Source organism: Tasmannia lanceolata, unplaced genomic scaffold (genome assembly GCF_043159265.1).
Source record: "Tasmannia lanceolata isolate RefF3 unplaced genomic scaffold, GAP_Taslan_0.1 ptg000016l, whole genome shotgun sequence".
Taxonomy (NCBI): Eukaryota; Viridiplantae; Streptophyta; class Magnoliopsida; order Canellales; family Winteraceae; genus Tasmannia; species Tasmannia lanceolata.
The window spans coordinates 20104067-20125685 of NW_027518693.1; the positions used below are offsets into that span (position 1 = coordinate 20104067).

Sequence of the window (21619 nt, forward strand, 5' to 3'; positions counted from 1 at the left end):
GATTAGCTTACAAAAAAGGGCATGAAACAGATGTTACGCCCATATATTATATGGAAAATGGTAAACAGAGCTTTTTTTTTGGTATGTGCAGAGAAACAGCAAATAAAATTAACTTAAAAACAATCTTATTTACAAATAAGGGATTTGCTTGGATCCATCGCAAAAGGCTCATGGTATGTCAGACCAGCCACCTCGTGAAAGACCACAACCTCGTGAACAGGCTAATGAAGACATGTTGTGTTCATTCACGAGGTGGCTGGTCTGACATGCCAGCTGCGAAATGCCTTTTGGGATGGACGCGCTAGCAATTCCCTTTTAGATCTGTTTCTTTTAACGTAAAATATGGCATAAAACAATTTTTACACCCGTTTTTAAGTGGAAATGGTAAAAAAATAGAGGAGATTTTACTTGTTGTGTGAGCATGAAAGTTCAGTATTTTTCACAAAGTCTTGTAAGGCTCAATCCATATGATCATCCAAAGCGTTCATTTGTTGGAGCACAACTCCCTAGGATGATCTTAACCCTCCAATCTATAGAGAGACTGCACAGTAAAAAAACATCTATACATACGGAGGTTTAGGATCATCCTATGGATATGATTTACAGGATCCAGCCTACCTACATTGTGGCTTAACAAATGAACAGTTTGGATCATCCAACGAAGTGGGCCCTGCATGAGTTTTTTAAAAGGAGAATCTAGGGACCATCGCAGAAGGCGTTTCACGGACGAGCTGTTGCATGACAGAGCAGCCACATAGGCACAGATTTTGTCCTATTTATTTAATTCATCTGAGGTGGCTGCTTTCTCATGCAACAGCCAGTCCAAGAAATGCCTTCTGAGATGGTCCCTAGCAAATCCCTTTAAAACATAATGTACTTCAAAAGCGCACATAAAGGCATATAAAATCTCAAAAGAGAGTAGCATAGCTCTCTAACGTAAACTAGGCGTTCCCTCTTCACACAAATTTTATATACTTTCTCCACACTAACAAAACGTCTCTCAACTTCTACAATATCCCTGTCCTTATTAAACTATTCTTTTTCTTATTCCTTTAGATAATAGGCCCACAAATGAACAGCAATTAACAGTGATCAATGGCCAAAACCATATGTCCTTGTTCACACAAACATTTCCACAGTAGAAAGGAGGAGGTCAAGATTTCACCATTACTAAATGAACATTTAGTATTATGTTTGAGGTAATGCTTGTAGTGATAATTGAAACTAAGATGCAAAGCTTGTAAACTAAGGAAAAAAACCAGAAAATTTTATCAAATCACAGAACACAATCATACATACTTGGTTTTCTCATCTTGACGATCATGAGCCGTTAAAATGGACAGAAAAAGAACAGTAAAATACAAGTACAGGTGTACAAATGTCACTAGCGACGCTCCGCCTTGCCTTCTTCCTCTGCTATTCCGTCGCCAGCATGCCTGCACTCAAAAATACCAGCACGAATTCGGTAAAATAAGATAACTATACTATATATACATCATACATATGGTGAGAGATACAGGGAGGGAGAGATACAAAATTAGTAAGGTATACAAAAAATGGAAATTCAAAGGAATTTTGATGACATATAATGAAGATTGATATCTATCTGCAATGTTTTAATGATGGTACTCCTCTCTTTTATCTGTACTTGTATAATTAGGGGTTAGAGGTCATAATTCCTAAAAAGCTATAAACAGCAAATAAAAAAATAAGCGTTTAATAAAGTGAGGAGTGCCAGTATAGAAACAAAGAGTTCAGATATTATTTCCCTACATATAACAAAGAAGAGATTCTCTTAGTGCAACTAGCACTGAGAAAACTCAAGCCTGAACACACTCCATGGCAATCTTCTAATGGACTACCTAAGCTTTGCCAGACATCACATGAGAAAAGGTTTAAAATGGAAACTGGAGTTTTTAGTTGCTCCAAAATGTGTTAAGGGTCATAGTTGTAGTCATGTGTGGTCAAATTGCTGAAAAGAAGAACAAGAAGCTGAGCATGATCAATGCCTGAAAAAATGGAAGAAATTTCATTCATTTCTCAACATATTTCTGCTTGCCCAAAATCGGCAAATTTCCAGTCAGAAGTATTTTGATTGCTTAGCATCAATCAATGAAGCCAAGAGGCTTCTTATTCTAAAGAATCCAAACCCTTAAAAAAAGCATTTCGCCAAGTTCTAAGGAATATAGTAAGATCATGGCTCAGAGTTTCTGGTTGGAAGAACATAAAATACCATGCAGAAACCAGAGAGAGAGAGAGAGAGAGGGTGCCGGGGCAGCAACCCAGAGTAGAAACCATTGAAGGGGTGCGAATGAGAGGGAACATAACACTTTCGGAATAGGTTATTGAGATAGAAAATTCTCATAATGGTGACAAAACCTCCCGCAGAAAATACTCTGGCTCCGTTTTTTTTAACAAATAAATCGCATTTACTAGTTCGAAAAAAAGGACAAGAAGGATGTGAACAGCTAGAGGATGCCCAAGATTCTGGGCTCAAATTTAGTGCTGGCAGAGTATTTCATCTCTCTTCTTGGTGCAGCATGATATGTTTCATTTTTAGAAATACACTAGTCATTGATTGAAAAAGATAACACCCAAACATACCGCCAAGATGTGGTTAGATTTCGTGCTTTTCTATCCAACTGGATGTTTTCCAAGGCAGTTGAAGCTCGAACTACATCCTCTGAAAGATCATCACCATCATATCTCCAACTAGTGTCATCCTTCCTATAACCAGGCATGGACGAGCCGACTCTCCTCTCTGAAATTGTGGAAGCTTTTCAGAGAAGAAAAATAACATGAAAGCAGATAAATAATGGGAGATGATAAATTCGCACCCCCTGGAGGATAATTCGCACCCCTTTACCCTGAATTGACATCAAAAGGCATTAAAAAAAAAAGCGTAAGTGGCAGACTTTAACGCTGTTTGACGCCATTTGACTTTAAAGGGGTGCGAATTATCCTACAGGGGGTGCGAATTTATCATTGCCCAATAAATAAATGCACTAAGATCCAATTTGTCACTTACCAGATGCCTGGGAAACAGGAACAGACCTAGATATCCACAGAAAAAACATTTATATTAAGAACAAAAGAGAGGCAAAAGAACAACAGCAATAACATCAAGTCTGCGAATGATATTCATTATGCTATGAATGCTCCTCAGCTACCTTCCTAATGGAGGTAAGCCTCCGGCAACAGATGATGATGAAGGCCTACGGATGTTTCTGGACTCCGCAATGGATAAAGATTCTGCATCAGGGGTGATTATTCTCCTTCCAAGCCCCCTTGTTTGAGACAAGCTCTGTGAAAGAGGTTTCACGGTTAAGCACAACATATAAATCATGTGTAGTTACCATTCAAAAAATAATAATAATAATAAATCATGGGAAGTGATATATCCGCCCCTTTTGATCACCAGGAACACCCCCTGTCAGTGTTTGTGGCAATCAAGGGGCATTGAATTCTTCCAACATAAGTACAACAGCCCCTCTTTAGTCGTTGATACACTGACAGGGGGTGTTCTTGGTGATCAAAAGGGGCGGATATATCATTTCCCTAAATCATGTGTAGTAGTAGTAATTTAAATGCTCCAATAATTCAAACTAAATTCTGCAATTTGAGTCCAGAACATTGGTGCTACACAAGTAAGGAGATGAAACTCATGTTTTGTATCTTTTGTGTTATTTATTATTTTCCTTTCCTACACTTTACAAGTAATCAATGATGTAAACAATACATAAGCACACACACAAACACGCACACACGGCGTAGATATTGATATAGATATATGTGTGTGTAAAGCAGCCTCTCATATCATTGTTTTACCAGCAGTGCTTATGGTAAGAAGGTCGAGGGCGTAAGGCATGCGGCGCAGTACTATTTGGACCTACCTTTTAGTCGCGTGTCGCCTTTTGCATTAAGACTATAGTGTTATTAGTTAGTATCCTCAGATAGACGAACCAAGATGAGATGCATGCTATGGGATTTATCAGTGAGCTGATGGATTCAACTAAGGAAAAGATTATACTTAACTATCGGAGCGACAAAAGAAACATATGAGGTGAATTCAAGGGAGAAGCCCGTTATGAGATTTATCCATGAGCTGATGGATTCAGCTAAGCAAAAGATTGTGTTTCACTATGGGGAAAACGAAGGAAATTATTTCCTTATTTGGATGAATATAGATGAGAGATGGAACACATAGTTACATCATCCTCTACATGAAACGGACTATTACTCAAATCCGCAGCCCGAATACGAAGATAACTTCTCCAATTTCAATGAGGCAAAAGGTCTCTGCCTGTGATACATGGATTCTTTGCCCCTTATGCTGAATCCGTGTTGACACATTTCGACATGCGAATCTGACTCGCGTGGGACACAGCAGGATTCTTGTTGTAGTTGTGTCCCATACGAAACCTGTTTTTTTGGGCAAATCTGATATATCTTTTAAAATGTGAATCTTGTATATTTTCCCTTCAAACACTTTTCCTTCTTAACTTATTTTTTATAAATGCAGAACACATCCTCTCTTAATAAAAACCTAACGCCTCGACTTTCCACTCTTATATATATATATATATATATATATATATATATATATATATATATAGAGAGAGAGAGAGAGAGAGAGAATAGTGTTCCCGCATAGCTGCTCAGATAGCTTATCTGAGCAGCTGCTTCAAAAACTCATGTGGCCCACATTTTTGGGGTGATCCAAAGCATTCATTTGAAAGGCCCTTCCATGGATAGGGTGTGTACCAAAAATCAGCCCTATAGGATCATCCTAACCCAATCAAAGGTGTAGGGGGAAATGGACAGACACTGTTTCTGACCATTTTTTCCCTCCACAAATGGCAGGGTTAGGATGATCCTAAAGGGCTCATTTTTTGTACACACCCTATCCATGCAAGGGCCTTCCAAATGAATGCTTTGGATCACCCCCAAAATGTGGGCCCACATGAGTTTTTGAAGCAGCTGCTCAGATAAGCTATCTGAGCAGGAAAACTTTTCTCATATATATATATATATATATGAGGAATGTGTTGGTGCGCTTGAGCGCTGGAATCAAATGGTGCGCTTGAGTGCACCAATCACATGGGTCCCGCAATTTCTGTGAGGATCCAAACCATTCATTTGCAAGGCCCTATCATAGATAGGGTGTGTACCAAAAATCAGCTCCATTGAATCATCCTAACCCCTCCAAAAGTGGAGGGCAAAAATGGGCAGATTTGTGGTCTGTCCATTTTGACCTCCACAAATGGATGGGTTAGGATGATCCTATGGAGCTGATATTTGGTACACACCCTATCTATGTAAGGGCCTTTCAAATGAATACTTTGGATCATCTAACAATGTGGGCCACATGGGTTTGAGAGCTCAAGCGCACCATAAGGTTTGAGAGCTCAAGCTCACAATCCTTTTCCTCTCTCTCTCTCTCTCTCTCTCTCTCTCTCTCTCTCTAAATATATATATATATATATATATATATATATAGTTTTTTATATTTATTTAATTTAATAAAAATTATCGAATCTACAAAGCCTACTTTTTGGGGTTTGTCAAATCTGATACCTCAAATAAGTGTCAGATCCCGACACGCGAATCCAAATCCATGAAACACAAGTATCTACCAACGTATGGATGTGCTATTATACAAGGACATTGAAGAGCATATTAAAGCAGATTAATATGACAAGGCCAAGGGAGAGATTGGCACCTGCGTGGCTATTGAAACAAGGAAGGAGTGCTCTCCAGGTATTCTTTTAGTTTTTACTACTTTAGTAGTCAATTAATTCAATGTCTTGTCTTGATTGCTTTCCCCATTATTTATTATTAAATAAAATGCCAACCAATTACCGTAACTGACTGATGGATCCGCGTTGGATCAAAGATATAGAGTCGGCAACCTTTGCTGTGCAGGTCCTAAGCCTCACATGCAATGCTTCAGGCAGTGAGAGGAGTACATTGATACGGTAATTTATTATGTTTATGTTTCTAGCTGTCAACTTGTTATTCTTGTGAACTTTTGATTTGTGAACAAAAGTTATTATTTTAAAATGGTTTTGACTATAGGTTCAAGCAAAAAAAAAGGGATACACTAGCACAAGAGAAGGAACATGTTCTGGTTTATGTTATCTACAATACAAAGCTGTGTGACAGAAGCATGAGCAAGCGGCCATTAATCTGATTTGGTAGATCAAACAGATTCTGATGACGAATGGATTGTTGAGAAAGAAGACCTAGTTCTTCCTGCTAATCCTAGTTGGTTGGATGACAGTGACATAATGCTTGATGTCACTGCTATTCAAATTATTTCACACCGGTTCAGCTGATGTGCGACTTCTACCACCATCACAATCGGTTGGAAGTAGTCTTGGATCGGTATCTCAGACTCGGGTGTCTAAGAGAAGAATGAGTGCTCCTCAAAATGAGTATAGTTTTTAGGTATCGAGAGACCAAACTTCGACGGAAGCAACAGCATATGATGACATTGATCACCCTCCGTTAACCCCCTCTCTCTTCCATTGTAGGGAGTGAATCCCAGTATAGAGATAATAATCCTCCGCTTTGGCAGTGCAGTCATGTGGATTTGTCCAGACACCTAGGTTCATGGAGCAAGCTCTACCATGTATGGTTTAGAAACATGCCATTGTGGACCCTTGGCAATCAGTGTTTAGGAAATCACCACAACTCAGGCTAAAAATTAGTGCTGTCAACTGACACAATTCGAAATGGATAAATCAATGTTTGTGGCTAACTATTGTTGGTCCTGCTTAGTTGGATCTGTGGATACTGCGTTGCATTCTGTATCAGGGACCCATTAATAATCAGAGCATCTGTCGGAGTGTCTTAGGTACTACTATTGTTTTATAAAAATATTTTTCAATGTGTTTTCAACGACAATTCAGTGAACACAATCACATGACGACAAAGGAAGACGAAGGAGCACATCTACCAGCGGCTGGGTTTAACTGGTCAACAAAAGTTAAAGGAGATATAAACTTTATTCATTCAATTCAATTCGAGTCATTCGATGACATTTTTTTAGTTTTGTTATGCAAGATGCTATATACCAAAAATATCATTCATGTTTAGCATGTAAGTAGAAAAGCATGAACGGTACATGAAGGGTATTTTGCACTCTAGAAAAACATATTCAGATATGGAACAGTCCCGAGGAATCTTTTGATAGTGTCTAGGTCTCATGGGAATCAATAAGGGTTGTGTCTACGTCTCACATCGGACCAACATCATCTACATCCCACACTGAGGCTGCTTTCGTAATAATGCCGGATGACAGAGGGGGCAAGATGGTCTTGGAGTATGTCCGATGGTGGCATCAACTGGCGCTTTCTTACTTCTTGCAAGGAATCAACAAGCTGTTGACATTCAAAGAGCAGCAACTCCCTGATCAAGAAAGAGTTGGGAGTCGAAGTCCTCCTCCTGAACCCACATATGGACCCATTCCCAAGCAGGGGCACCCAGATCATTGCAACATCGAAGAGGTCACCAGCCCGGGCAGAAGCAACTCCCTGATCAAGAAAGAGTTGGGAGTCGAAGTCCTCCTCCTCCTGAACCCACATATGGACCCATTCCCAAGCAGGGGCACCCAGATCATCGCTACATCGGAAAGGTCACCAGCCCGGGTAGAAGCAAACCCGGAGCCTAATCCATTCGTTGGGAAGTTGAATCATCGAAGAAGAACTAAGATACATCCTTGACTACTTCATTACAGGCTTAAAGTGAGATGCCAAACTCCTCCCATACTGTCGAATCATTCAGAGTCAGCTCCGAAGGATCTGTCGGACCGTTTAGTTCTGTTGACAGCCCTAGTAAAAATAATTAGGGCATTCATTCACATCCAATGTAAACCATTAAACACACTTTCTTTGCAAAGTTGTAAGTGCCGATCAAATTGAAATCTGGTCAATTCTGTTTCAAAATTTGAATTTTTACGGAAGTCAAAGTCAACTTTCCCTTTGAACATTTTGCTTTCCACTAGAGCTATCATGGTAGGTTGCTTTGAACTTGTTTGGACCGAAGACACGGGATTTGGACAAAAGAGACAATAACAACTAAAGATATAAGAAGCATCCAAATAGCATCTCATCACTAAGCAGAGAATAAATATTGATGCAGAAAAAACTAAAAAAAAAGGAGAAGAAAATGAAGAGAGTAGAAATTACAAAGGAAAAAATGGCAAAAAAAGAATGACAGAGGAATTTGGAACAAATTATTGAGATGCTTATAAAATTGCACAGGAGAAGGACAACGACAAGAGCAATAACAACAGCAAAGATGAACAAGTAGTGGGTGGCACTCATTGCTCTAAACGTCATAAATTGTTCCATTCAAGGAAGAAATACAAAGGCGCAAAATAATAGTCCAAAGGCATCATTCAAGAGAGAGAGAGAGAGGGGGGGCAAACGGTATACTGGTGGCCTGATTACAAAGGGAAAGAGGAAGTTGCAACAATGCCTACAAATTTTAGCAAAAAAAAGATTAAAAAAGTTCAGTTTTTCTCTCGTGTTTATGTAATATTTCATACGGGTTGTATATACAAAATAAAACCAGGAAAATTTTTACACTACTCCAAATGTGCGAGGGGTTATAAAGTCCAGGCTTGTAGGGGAGGGACACTGTAGTGTAAGCGCTTCTTGTTTACTGGGTGGTGGCAAGTGATTCCTGTGTGTGTGTGTGCGCGCACGCGCGCGCACGTGTTGTGGTTGTGGTGGGGTGGGGGGTGGGGGGTGGGGGAGTGATTCATCTCAACCTACTGGCTTTAGAGGTATGACGCTTATATTGTACTTGGACAAAGCTGTATGCCATACGGAATTTACTTCTTTATGGAAGAAGGAACATTCAATAATCCTCAATAAAACAAAAATATCTCTAAATAAGGATAAACATCTCAAGGGAGATGGGGGGTCCCTATTAAGCCATCTAATCGTGTTGGGGGAATCACCCTCAAGCCACAGATTCTCAGGGGAGACGGAGTTAAAATGCACAGTAACACATTTTGAATTTTGCATTCAATCATCACCAATAGCCTAACAATAGAAATACAACAGCCTATGAAGCACGGGTGCGGGTGCGGGGTGCGGGTGCGTTCGGGTACGTTGAATATAATAATATTTTTTATTAAAAAAAAAATTTTAAAATAGGAAAGCAATTAAATAACCATAACATCACCATTCACCAAAATGGAAAAAGGGCTTTTATAATTTTAAACCCCCCCCCCCAAAAAAAAAAATGTTATTGGCAGCCCTCCTCTTTTTTTCTTTTTTTTCTTTTTGTTTTAAAACACTTAAAAACGTGTCGGGTGCGTCGGGGTGCGCACCCCAAGCGCACCCGACCGTCAAAAATTTTTAAAAAAGGGTTTTTGAATCGGGTGCGCACCCGACACGCACTCGAGCGCACCCGTGTCGGATACGCACCCGATACGGGTACGCGGGCCATTTCAAAGCACCCGTGCTTCATAGACAACAGCTCATTCAAACTGTCCATTTGACTCCAAATGGAATACAGCTTTGTCCAAGTCCAGTAAAAGTATCAATATCATACTTCTAAAGCCAATAGGTTGAGTTGAATCACTCACCTCTTTCATCACAACACACTCATCCCCTATGAATCACCTGCCACCACAAAGGAAACAAGAAGCGCTTACACTAAAGCGCCCCTCCTCTACAAGCCCGGACGTTATAAGTTATAACCCCACACTCCTGGACTTCAAGATGGTGACATTTTCCATCCAGAAAGACACAGATTTCCTACGATGTTGGGGTTAAGCCTCTAGCTCAATTGGTAAAGACAAGGTTCTTCAACCATAGGGTAAGAGGTTCAATTCCAGCTTACCTACCAAAAAAATAAAAAGGATGTGATACGACATGCAGTAGAAGGAAGCATAAAGGAATTGGTGTGGAACACTCCAGTGATAAAAGGGGAGCCTCCTTATGGCTTATGTGATCCAATGAAAATAATGGATAAGAATGCATGAACGTACCCATTGAATTTTTTTTCTTCTAATAGGTATGCAGTTTTTTTTTCTTTTTTGGAATGGCGATAGGCATGCAAAAATACAAGTCCCAACCTCACATTATACATGAGAAAGTTGTCGATATCCATAATCCCTAGGGAAAACACGAAATATCAATAAGATACCATATGGACCCTACTGAAAATCTAAACAAGGTAAAGTGTCGTGTTATTATATAAGAAGTTAGCTTACTTATTTTTAATCAAAATCATATGCTAATTTGTGCCACCTATACGCCAGCATACCAGCATCAGAAGATGCAGAATCAAACAATAACAGAGAATATGCCCCAATTTGAGATGCATTCAGAAATCACCAACATAGTTGTAAGTTTCCTAAGTTTTGCAAGTGCATGAGATAAACTACACATACCATCTCTACAAAATTCTTCTTCATGGTGTTGAAACCCAATAATGACAGAGGACATATCTAATGATAGGGAGTTAGTAACAAACCTCAAATTTTAAATATCCTTCAAGAACATCCAGAAGCAAAGGACCACTTTCCCCATTCCTGTTCAAATCATACCCATTTTTGCTACTAAAATCTCTCAGTTCAGCTTTCCAGAAGTCCTTTTGCTGCACATGGAAACCAAAATCTCAAATAAAGAAAACGAAGTGCAAAATCTCAGAATAGTTTAAATCACAAAGTTAGGTTCTCCTGAATCCAATAACAATACGTGAAATTAGTAGAAAAATTATGTGATTACCAAATTACACTCGGGCAAATAAACTTTTTGGGTGTGACCTAGCTGGGCCCAGTCCAAGTATTCACATATTAATGCTGTTAATAACCTTCCTGCATGCAACACATGGGAATATAACCAAAGAAATATATGTTAGGAAAAGCAATCAAATACTGTCTCAGTCACATAGCTTGTATTTATTTTCAGCAACAAAATGCACAAAAGAAGTTTCCAAACATTGAAAGACTATATTTATTTTCAACAACAAAATGCACGCATGTATGCATACATTGAAAAGGAGTTTCCAAACATTGAAAGTCTATTTAACAAACATATGTAGAAAGCATTCACCTAGAAAAAACTAATTACTGTACACATTGTTAGTATCAGTCAAAGCTTGTGTTGAAGTATTTTCCTCATCTCCTATAACAAACTAATTACCGGAGACATTCTTAGAAGTGGAATTGCTAGCGTCCATCGCAAAAGGCACTTCGCAGCTGGTCTGTCGCACGTCAGACCAGCCACCTCGTGGATGGAGACAAAAGCTGTTGTCTCATTCATGAGGGGGCTGTTCTGACATGCAACAGACCAGCAGTGAAATGCCCTTTGCGATGAGAAAACGGTTTCTACACACAAGTGTAGATAAGTTATCTACACAGTAGTTTAAAATACAGTGGAGGCCCACATTGTTTGGGTGATCCAAACCATTCATTTGATTGGCCCTCACATAGATAGGGTGTCCACAAAAAATCAGCTCCATAGGATCATCCTAACCCTTCAAACCGTGGAGACAAAAAATGGACAGATTTGTGAAGGTTTATACACGTCCATTTTACCTCCACAAATCGTAGGGTTGGGATGATCCTGTGGAGCTGATTTTTTGTGGACACCCTATCTATTTGAGGGCCAATATGCCCTCCACTGTATTTTAAGCTAGTAAGTAGATAACTTATCTACACTTGTGTGTAGAAACCGTTCTCTCTCTCTCTCTCTCTCTCTCTCTCTCTCTCTCTCTCTCTCTCTCTCTATATATATATATATATATATATATATATATATATATATATATATATATATATATGAGGATTGCCAGCATCAAGCGGCAAGTTTGCCCCTTGAAGCAACATGGATTCTCATTGGCCGCAAATGTCTACTGTAACAAACTTTCCGGTCTTGTCAACAAACCAGAAACCGCCTCCATACACAGTAAACAGAAGCTTCTAGGTGGTTATTGAATTCATCGTTTTATGTGGAGTAGGACGTGAAAAGGAGTTTTATGGGGGCCCGCGATACTTTTTGGCGCTTCAAGAGCAGGAGCCGTGTAAAAGCTTGCTATTATTCACCGATCTCTGCTGTCTATTGCGCACCATGTTGATTGTAATTTGGAATTGGTCAATCCTGTGGGCATCATAAAATCATGTGATCCTAACCGTCCAATTAGAGGAAGCCAGAAATTACAAGCTTCTCTGGCATTAAATGTAATTGTCTCTTTCCCTCCCTCCCTCCCTCTCTCTCTCTATCCATAGCAGCACGAAACTTCTCAGAGTAGGAAATCTCTGCAAAACGGTAGGTTTCTTCTATGAGAAAACGAACTTTCTAGGTTTCTTTCCAGCTCCATTCATAGGAAGGAGGAGACACACCAGCCATGTACCAGAAGTTTAGAGCGAGGATAAGCCAACAGATCAACTGACGGGTCTAAAAGGAATGCAAGTGAAATATTTAGAACAGTGGTTTACCTGTCTTGTGGTTATTATGGTAGCAAATGTGAGAGCCCCAAAATTTCAGATTTGTATCATGCAACAGTTATTTGGATAGGACACAGAGGTTCGTATTGATCATGCCAAAGGATTTTTAACAATACATGCTGTAAATGTTGGTTCTGTATGTCTTACCTTGTTTCATGAGAAATGTGAGGAGAAGTTTTTCCTCAAAATCCTTCTCCTTTTTACTCAAAGTCGTGTGTGCTTAATCTATTACTTGACTGAACCCATGGTGAAATAATGGAAAAAGCAATTAGACACAATGCCTCTTCCCCACCATACACAGTGATTTGTGATTGTTGAATGCTCTATCGTGGGATATTAATCTGTTGGTTTTTATAAGCTGTGCATTGAAGTTTATGACTAAAATTTTATGTAAATAAGAGTTATGACTATTCTTTTTACACTCCAAGAACTCTGAACTGAAGGGAATGGCTCCATGAGAGGACTTCCTATGAGAAGCACATGACAAGGGTTTGAGAAGATCTAAAACTATTGATGTATCTACCTAGCCATGCTCAATTAGTGTTCCTCCCAACCTATTACGTCTAAAGAGTAAAAAAGAACAATGCAAGCTCTTTTCTATACCTAAATTGCCTATTAATAATTCAATAATCAGACTACAATTGTTTTGATGATCAAGAAGTTTTTTCCATCTTACCATTCAAGAAAAAAAAGAAGTTTTTTCGATCTATAAACTTAGCCATCATATCGACCATATAGATGATCCATCAATTTATAACATGATAAGCACCGGCATATTCAGTTTTAAAGACTAATATTTGCTGTCAGTTATATGAAAGTTTTTTGTTAATGGTAAATGAAAATTTAAGTCATATGAAAGGTAGCAGATCTCAACAGTGTTCTTGTCTATGGGCAGAAGCAGATCTCAAAAAGTGATCAGCAATCATAATTCTAAGTGATACAAAAGAAAATCTAGCAAAGGCCTAAACAGGGATTTGGATAGATGGCCTGTCCAGGAAGAGATGCATTCATATAAGAAAGTTAGGCTAAATAAATTCTGGCAACTGAATAACAGAGAGACCACATTGCAGACAGACAAAGAACAACGTAACAACCCAACGGGATGGAATTTCCTGCTCCACCCAAACCTCAGACATCTTAGAATATGGTATCTCTTCAATATCATACAGTGTGGATTAAAATAGCATTATGGTAGTGATCCCTCCCATAAATGATGCTTTGCAAGACGATGCCTAATATTTGGACATATTCAGTTACAGCCAAGTACAGATATTCATTTAATCAAGATGTGTGAAAAGAAGTTAGGCATGCCCTGCCAGACTAAATATCAGAAAAGTTTTGGTGGGGATTTGCTAGAGACCATCGCAGAAGGCACTTCGCAGATGAGCTGTTGCATTTTAGAGCAGCCACCTCAGATGAATTAAATGAATAAGACAAAATCTGCTGAAAAGTTAGCCTCTGTGGCCGCTCTCACATGCAACAGCCCATTCGCAAAATGCCTTCTGCGATGGTCCCTAGCAAATCCCAAAAAGTAATGCCTTAAGAGCAAAGAACATTAGGAGAAACCTGATGGAGAGGCATGCAGTTGCCTAGCACGATCGTTGCAGCTACCAAGTAAAGCAGGAGGCACACCATCCTCATTTTCAATTGCTCGATCCTCATCCTCTATAGCCTCAAACACACTTGCTCTAAGCTCGGCCTAAAAAGAAAGCATGGAACAGCATAAAAGTGTGTGCGAACATAATTCATCAACAAAGTTGCACATATATAAATAAAAAGAAAAGGAAACATACGAAACCAGGTTACCGATTCAAGAAAATTTTATTAGGAAAGTGTCAATCAGATGAAAAGGCAACACCAAGACAGTGAAGGAAGCAAGTATAAAACTTGGACATGATGAACACCTCAGTGCATGAAATAGAGATGCTTACAGCAAAAGATTTTTATTAGAATAATCCACAATAGTCAATAAATACAAAAACAAATTGATATACAGTGATACTTTGCAACCAGCATCAACTAGCTTAATCTCTTAATGAAATACCTCAGTACAGACAGCCAAATTCAAGGACTTCTGCACACACCATGCAGGGGGAACAGAAGGACGGATAGTTTATAGTAAAAAATCAACTCCAATAGTGAGTACTGGAATACAGTATGCAGAGATTATTGTTGAGGATTGGTGGTTAATCTCCTCCAAAAACCCTGATAGAACCTATAATAGCAAATGCTTAGAACAAGAACAAAATAAGACGTCACGCACTAAAGATATTGCAGAATGTCTGCAATCAAAACCAATGAAACTTAAAGTTTCAAAATAAAATTCGCTCCATGTCATCCATGTGTTTGGTGCAGAGGATAAAAATGCTGAATCCATTTTCAGAAAAGCACTAATTCTAACAACCATGATAATGGACCACACAAGAACGAACAAGAAAAATAATAATAAGAATATGTTTATTCCCTTTATAAAAGCTTGAAAGTTGATGGCCAAAACTACATAAAACCACATAATATGCATAAATATGCCTGTGAAGCTTCCGGCATAGAGAACAAGATTCTTTAGAGAGATGCAACAAAAAGTAGATTCAAGCTAGGCATTTGAGGACAAGTTCAGAAAGAGCTACAACGGACTCCATAAGTAACTATTATAGAGTATCACATCTTGACAGATCTTATTACTATTGAGTTGTCACTACTTACAACCTCTGAACTAGTACATCCAAGGCTGCACCCATATTCTTCTCCTTCAACAGCCTCTTCCTATAATACTCTAACTCCAAGCAGCAGATATATACATCTTCATGAGGAACATGATATAAATACTAAAGTAACCTGGTAAACCCAACGTAAAATCCCTCAACTGTACTATAGAAAGATTGCGAAGAAAATGTAGTCAGAATGATATGGTACTAGATAGCATAAATCCCAAAAAGGTTTCCCCATTTCGGAAACGACAAACAAAAAATGAAAAATAGCTACCAGCTGAAACCTTTTCAAGGTAGTGTTGTGCAAATGTCTTTCATCCCAGGATTTCGGTAATTTTCTCTATGTAGTGGAATTGATATATATATATATATATATATATATAAGGTGCGTATAAGGGTTACGAGTGGCAAGGTCGCTTAGTGAAGAAGAAAAGTTTGTAACAATAAAACCAAAATAGTGAAAACTCTTCTTCTGTGGACATAAGAACACAACCGAACAACATAAATCTCGTGTTTTCTTGTGTGATTGTGTTTCTTTATATTTTTTCTTGACATTTTGCTGCACATCATGTTTGATCCTTGTTAAGAAGGTATTTCTCAGTTTTCTACGGGTAACGTGAGCGTGGTCAATAGATCTTTCTATAAGCAACCCACGACCCCAAGATTGAACTGCTTCAACTTGTTTGAAACATTGGGAATGATGCAGCTATATCCTTAAAGGCTTAAACCACATACATCGATGGCAAATGACTGAATTAGACATCACATGATTTAGCTTTTGATGTTCTTAAGGCATCATTTGTGTGCCAAGCATTCCTCACCACTAGTGTTTATTTCATTTTTTCCCCCTTTTCTTATTTAGGGCACTCTCTACCCTAATGCTTTTGTTGTCTTGTTTTTCTAAAAAAAAATATTTTTCAGTAAATTATTGATAGATCTGGAAGCTCTCAAAGAAGGAATCCAAAATCGCGCCAATATACACAAAAAAAAAATCAGAATTCCCATAAACCACCCAAACACTTAAAGAGAAATAAGCAAACAAATAATTAAACAAAACCTTATTTTCATCAGATCAACAGGTATTACTCTTAAAGATTGGTTAAAAGTAGAAAAGACCAAATCAGTTTCTAGAAAAGAAATGAAAATAGGGTTTCAAAAGAAAAAACAAATCTCAGCATACCCTGATCTTGGCTAAGACGCCTTTTTCTCGAGGGTTCGAGTGACGAGAGTCTTGAGGTCCATCATCTCCCTCGTGTAATCGTCCATCTCTTTCTGATCTTCTCCACGCCAACCTAACCCTCCTTTCTCTCTAGTACTGGACGACTTACACTGAAAGAGGGTTTGTTCTTTTGTCTTTCCTTTCTCTCTAACTTTTGCCAGCCAAAAAGGGTCTTAAAAATCGATTCCTTGTCGTGGATTTAATTTTAAGAGAGTGAAGTGACAAGTGCTAATATCACTCTCTCATGTGCCCCACTCTACAATTTGGCAATGTCTAAAATAGTACTGGACGACTTACACTATAGGATGACCTGAACCATACATTTGAGGGCCAAACCTTAAATAGGTTGTGCCCAAAAATATCATTTTGGATGATCATAGCCCAAATGGACAGTTTGGGTCATCGTATCGTATGGCTGGTGTACTTGTGAAACAAAAAAATGAAAAATAGCTACCAGCTGAAACCTTTTAAACGTAGTGTTGCACAAATGTCTTTCATCCCGGCATTGTACAGGACCTTGACTAACTAATGTGTGCGACACACACGCAGGTCGAGCTGCGCGGTCAGCTCACTGAGGGTGCAGGGGCAGCGTGCCCCACCGGAGTTTCTGGGGCAGCTCCCCGAAAGGAAAATTTAATTTTGGGTTTTACGCCAAAGGGTATTTCGGTAATTTTCTCTATGTAGTGGCATTGATATATAAGCTACGTATTAGGGTTACGAGTGGCAAGGTCGCTCGGTGAAGAAGAAGAGTTTGTAACCCTAAACATAAATAGTGAAAACTCTTCTTCTGTGGACATGAGGACACAACCGAACAACGTAAATCTTGTGTTGTGATTGTGTTTCTTTGGGCCCCGCGCATTTATTAGCGGCCCAAGCAATGACATTTGAGGAATCCCCTTCCACAATCAAATGACCGATACTGTGAGATCGGAACCATTTCAGTCCAAATAGTATGGCTCTAGCCACAACCCCAAGATTGAACTGCTTCAACTTGTTTGAAACATTGGTAATGATGCAGCTATATCCTTAAAGGCTTAAACCACATACATCGATGGCAAATGACTGAATTAGACATCACATGGTTTAGCTTTTGATGTTCTTAAGGCAACATTTGTGTGCCAAGCATTCCTCACCGCTAGTGTTTATTTCACTATTTCCCCCTTTTCTTATTTAGGGCACTCTCTACCCTTATGTTTTTGTTGTCCTTTTTTTCTAAATAAGGATATTTTTCTTAACAGAGGAATTGCAACTCCCTCATTTTGCAGTAAATTACTGATAGATCTTAAAGCTCTGAAGAAAAAAAGCAAAAGGAATCCAAAATCACGCCCATTTACAAACAAAAAAAATCTCAAAATTCCCATAGACCACCCAAACGCAGACACTCGCAGAGAAATAAGCAAACAAACAATTAAACAAAACCTAATTTTCATCAGATCAACAGGTATTACTCTTAAAGATTAGTTAAGGTAGAAATGACCAAATGGGTTTTCAAAAAAGAAATGAAAATAGGGTTTCAAAAGAAAAAACAAATCTCAGCATACCCTGATCTTGGCTAAGACGCCCTTTTTCTCGAGGGTTCGAGTGACGAGAGTCTTGAGGTCCATCATCTCCCTCGTGTAATCGTCCATCTCTTTCCGATCTTCTCCACTCCAAAAACCCTAACCTAACCCTCCTCCTCTCTAATCTCTACCACTGAAAGAGGGTTTGTTCTTTTGTCTTTCCTTTTCTCTCTAACTTTTGCCAGCCAAAAAGGGTCTTAAAAATCGATTCCTTGTCGTTGATCTAATTTTAAGAGAGTGAAGTGACAAGTGCTAATATCACTGTCTCATGTGCCCCACTCTACATTTGGCAATGTCAAACCTTAAAACTAGGGCTGCAACTCGAGCCGGGTAAAACCCGACCCGCATCGACCCGACCCGAAAATAGCCTGGGTCGGGTTCAGGTTTCATGGGTTTCAGGTCGAGCCGGGTTCAGCATTCAAAAGCCCGCATGAATCTCGGGTCGAGCCGGGTTTAAAGGGGCCCGACCCGACCCGACCCGAGTTACATAAGTTATAGTATGTACATTTTTTTCTATTGTTAGTTAAAAGTTAAAGGGATAATTACATTTACACCCCCTCTAGTTTCTGACACATCCACTTCCACCCCTATAGTTTAAAACATGACAAATACACCCTTGCAGTTTCAATTTGTTTAAGGTAGGCCCCCTCAGCTGAAGGTTCCTCCATAGATTGAAGAGTTAGGATGATCCGATAGAGCTGATTTTTTGGGCACACCCTAACTATGTCAGGACCCACCAAATGAACGCTTTGGATCATCCAAACAATGTGGGCCCACATTATTTGGATGATTTTTTGGTAGTGTTTGGATTCGGGTAGGGGCCCACATTATTTGGATGATCCAAAGCGTTCATTTGATGGGTACTGACATAGATATGGTGTGCCCAAAAAATCAGCTCCATCGGATCATCCTAACCCTTCAATCTATGGACGAACCTTCAGCTGAGGGGGCAAACCTTAAACAAATTGAAACTGCAGGGGTGTATTTGTCACGTTTTAAATTATAGGGGTGGAAGTGGATGTGTCAGAAACTAGAGGGGGTGTAAATGTAATTATCCCAAAGTTAAAAGTGAAAACCCAAGCACCCACTGTTACTGTATGTGAGTGTAATTTCTGCTTCTATGAGTTGAGTTGATTCAAGTGTTTGATTCAGCATTGTTTGATTGTAATTACAACATTGTTTGATTACAGCATTGTTTGATTCAAGTGTGATGAGTGTAATTACATCATTGTTTGATTCAAGTGTAATGTGAGTGTAATTTCTGCTTACATGAGTTGAGTTGCTTTGCCAAACAAGAATTTTCCTTAAAAATTTGCGTCAACGTGAAAAAACCCGACCCGACCCGAACCGACCCGAGATTTATCACGGGTAGGGCCGGGTTTGGGAATCGTGGGTTTTCCGAAAAAAAACCCGACCCGACCCGACCCGAGTTGCAGCCCTAGTTAAAACAATGGATTGCACAGGCTACACCATATAAAAACTCTCATGTGGGACCAGGATCATGTCGATTCAATCTAGGCCATTTTTAATTCGACGTCCAATATCATATGCCTGAGATATGGGACCCGGGCCCAGCCACCTTATCACTTCGACTCATAATATGAGCGGTCGAGATAGCAACAACATTTTTTGTAACGTTAAGGCCATGTATGACAGTGAGAAACCTTTTTTCATGATAAATTAGTGTCTCCAAGTGATGAGAGGGGGGTGACTCTAGGTGGAAGAGGAAATAGAGACTTGCGAGGGCACAAAATGAGCTGAGGTTCTGTTCACTTGCGTTCCCTGGAAAGCAAATCCCTGGAAAACAGCCTTTTTTTTTCTTGACAAGACAGAATTATGGTGTTCACTTGCTTTCGAGTGAAAATATAATTACACATGTGGAATTTCTGCAATAAGTCAAAAATGACATGGAAAAGCCCATTTTCCCCCCATTTAAGGATTTCATTTCCGACCAAAAACACACGGATTTCGTTTCCTTGGAAAACTAGTGCAAAAAGAAGGGCAAGCAGTTTCCCTGGAAACCTTTTCCTGCGCAAGTGAACAGTCCAGAAACAGTCCAGGGAAACTTTTTCCTGCACAAATTCCATGGATTTCTTTTCCTAATGCCACGTCAGATTCCCGGGAAACATTTTCTTTCCCTTTCCCGGGAAAACAAGCCGAGGGTGAGAAGTGGCTAAAGAATCAGGAAAAAACTAATTAAGTCATGAGAGGAGTTTTTTCTTTCCTAGGTTTTTCAGGCTTTTCTTAGCCCTCTCCTCACTCAATCCCTCTCCTATCTATCCCTCACCATTGGATAAGCTAATTTTCCTGGAAAAAAAAAATCATGGTAGCCAAACGGAAGGAGAAGAAATATGGATTTGCGCCAGCGATAGTAGCATTTCTCAAGGTTCAAAAAGTAGTGTTATAACATTCATGCTCGAAAAATGACTGGTTTACCCTTTGTCTTTTAGTTTGGTAAGAGCATCTTGTGCCGGCTTGGAGGTGGGCCGGTGGAATTTCCTTAACGACTCATCAACCTGGATCTCTAATCTACATCCGCGCGTACTTGCGTGTATTACAAAAATATATATATAGTGGGGTCTACCTTGATCAAAGATCCAAACCATTCATTTGGATCACCCCTATATTGGGCCCCAAAAATCATATCCCAATTATAATCCTAGCCCTCTAATCTGTAGAAGGGAGACACATTGTAGAAACACTACAGATCTAAGAATTAAGAATATGCTTTGGAGATGATTTATGGGTCCAACCTATTTATGTTCGGGCCATCGAAATGAGATGTTTGGATCTTATAACCAGAATCTTGGTCAATCGGAATAGAATGCCGATTCCAGCTCCTAATTCCAGCAATCCAAATGCACCCACGTTTGGATTGAAGGATTTTTCTAAAAATACCACCTGTGTTCCCTTAGTAGCTTTGTGTCGCAATATACCGTGTAAAATGCATCTTCCTATACTCATTTTTTTAAACTTATATTGATGATAGTTATTTAGAAGTCCATTATCAAACTCTCAGCAGAAAGCAAGGTATAAAGTTGACTACACTAATAGTGTCACATCAGACAAAGAGCCCAGCAGGTCCCTCCCAACACTACATCAACCTAATCCCACTGAGTTTGTGAAACAACCAATTACTCCAAAAGCTTATGCTCATGGGACTAATAGCATCACATCGGACAAAGGACCGAGCAGGTACATCAGAACACTACATCAACCTAATCCCACCGAGATTCTGATACAACCAATTACTCTAAAAGCTTAAGCCATTGGAGATGGCATTATTTAATATTTTATACTTTAACGCTCCTCCTCAAGTGTGTCCCCTCTTTTTAGGGTTAGCCTACACGTGGCACATGAGGGCCTTCTTTTGCGTTGGCCTTTTAATATCAATGAGTTTTGATCCAAGGACCTTTGCTATGATACCGTGTGAAACAACCAATTACTCCAAAAGCTTAAGCCACTGGAGATGACTCTATTTTATCTTTTATACTTTTAATGGAGATTGAAGTACCTCCCAAAGCCAAGAAAGCCGGCCTCATCCACTAAGTCGTAGCACTTGAACACGACACCAAACCAGAATAGCCGAGTTCAGGCCAGGCATAACGGCACAACTGGGGTGATAATAGCAGAGTTCTGAAACATGATTTTATTTGATTGA

At 39.3% G+C, this 21619-nt stretch overlaps 1 protein-coding gene across 1 annotated transcript; it reads right to left on the bottom strand.

The window, feature by feature from the left end:
- Positions 1-1246: 1246 nt before the first annotated feature.
- LOC143848308 (protein TONNEAU 1a-like) lies at positions 1247-18160 on the bottom strand. The gene is made up of 8 exons (XM_077357217.1): positions 17941-18160; positions 14039-14171; positions 10752-10840; positions 10498-10620; positions 3171-3304; positions 3029-3054; positions 2605-2761; positions 1247-1436 (listed from the first exon to the last, which is right to left on the bottom strand). The coding sequence occupies exons 1-8, from the start codon at positions 18025-18027 to the stop codon at positions 1385-1387; spliced, it is 801 nt and encodes a 266-aa protein (XP_077213332.1). The 5' UTR covers positions 18028-18160; the 3' UTR covers positions 1247-1384.
- Positions 18161-21619: the final 3459 nt, after the last annotated feature.

Bases quoted from the DNA above. Each gene is read 5' to 3' on its own strand.
- LOC143848308 (XM_077357217.1), bottom strand. From the start codon at position 18,027: ATGGACGATTACACGAGGGAGATGATGGACCTCAAGACTCTCGTCACT. The intron at 3,305-10,497 runs GTTTGTTACTAA...CCTCTTTCACAG, and splicing joins AAGGATATTTAAAATTTGAG to AGCTTGTCTCAAACAAGGGG. The intron at 1,437-2,604 runs GTATGTTTGGGT...TTTTGAGTGCAG, and splicing joins AATCTAACCACATCTTGGCG to GCATGCTGGCGACGGAATAG.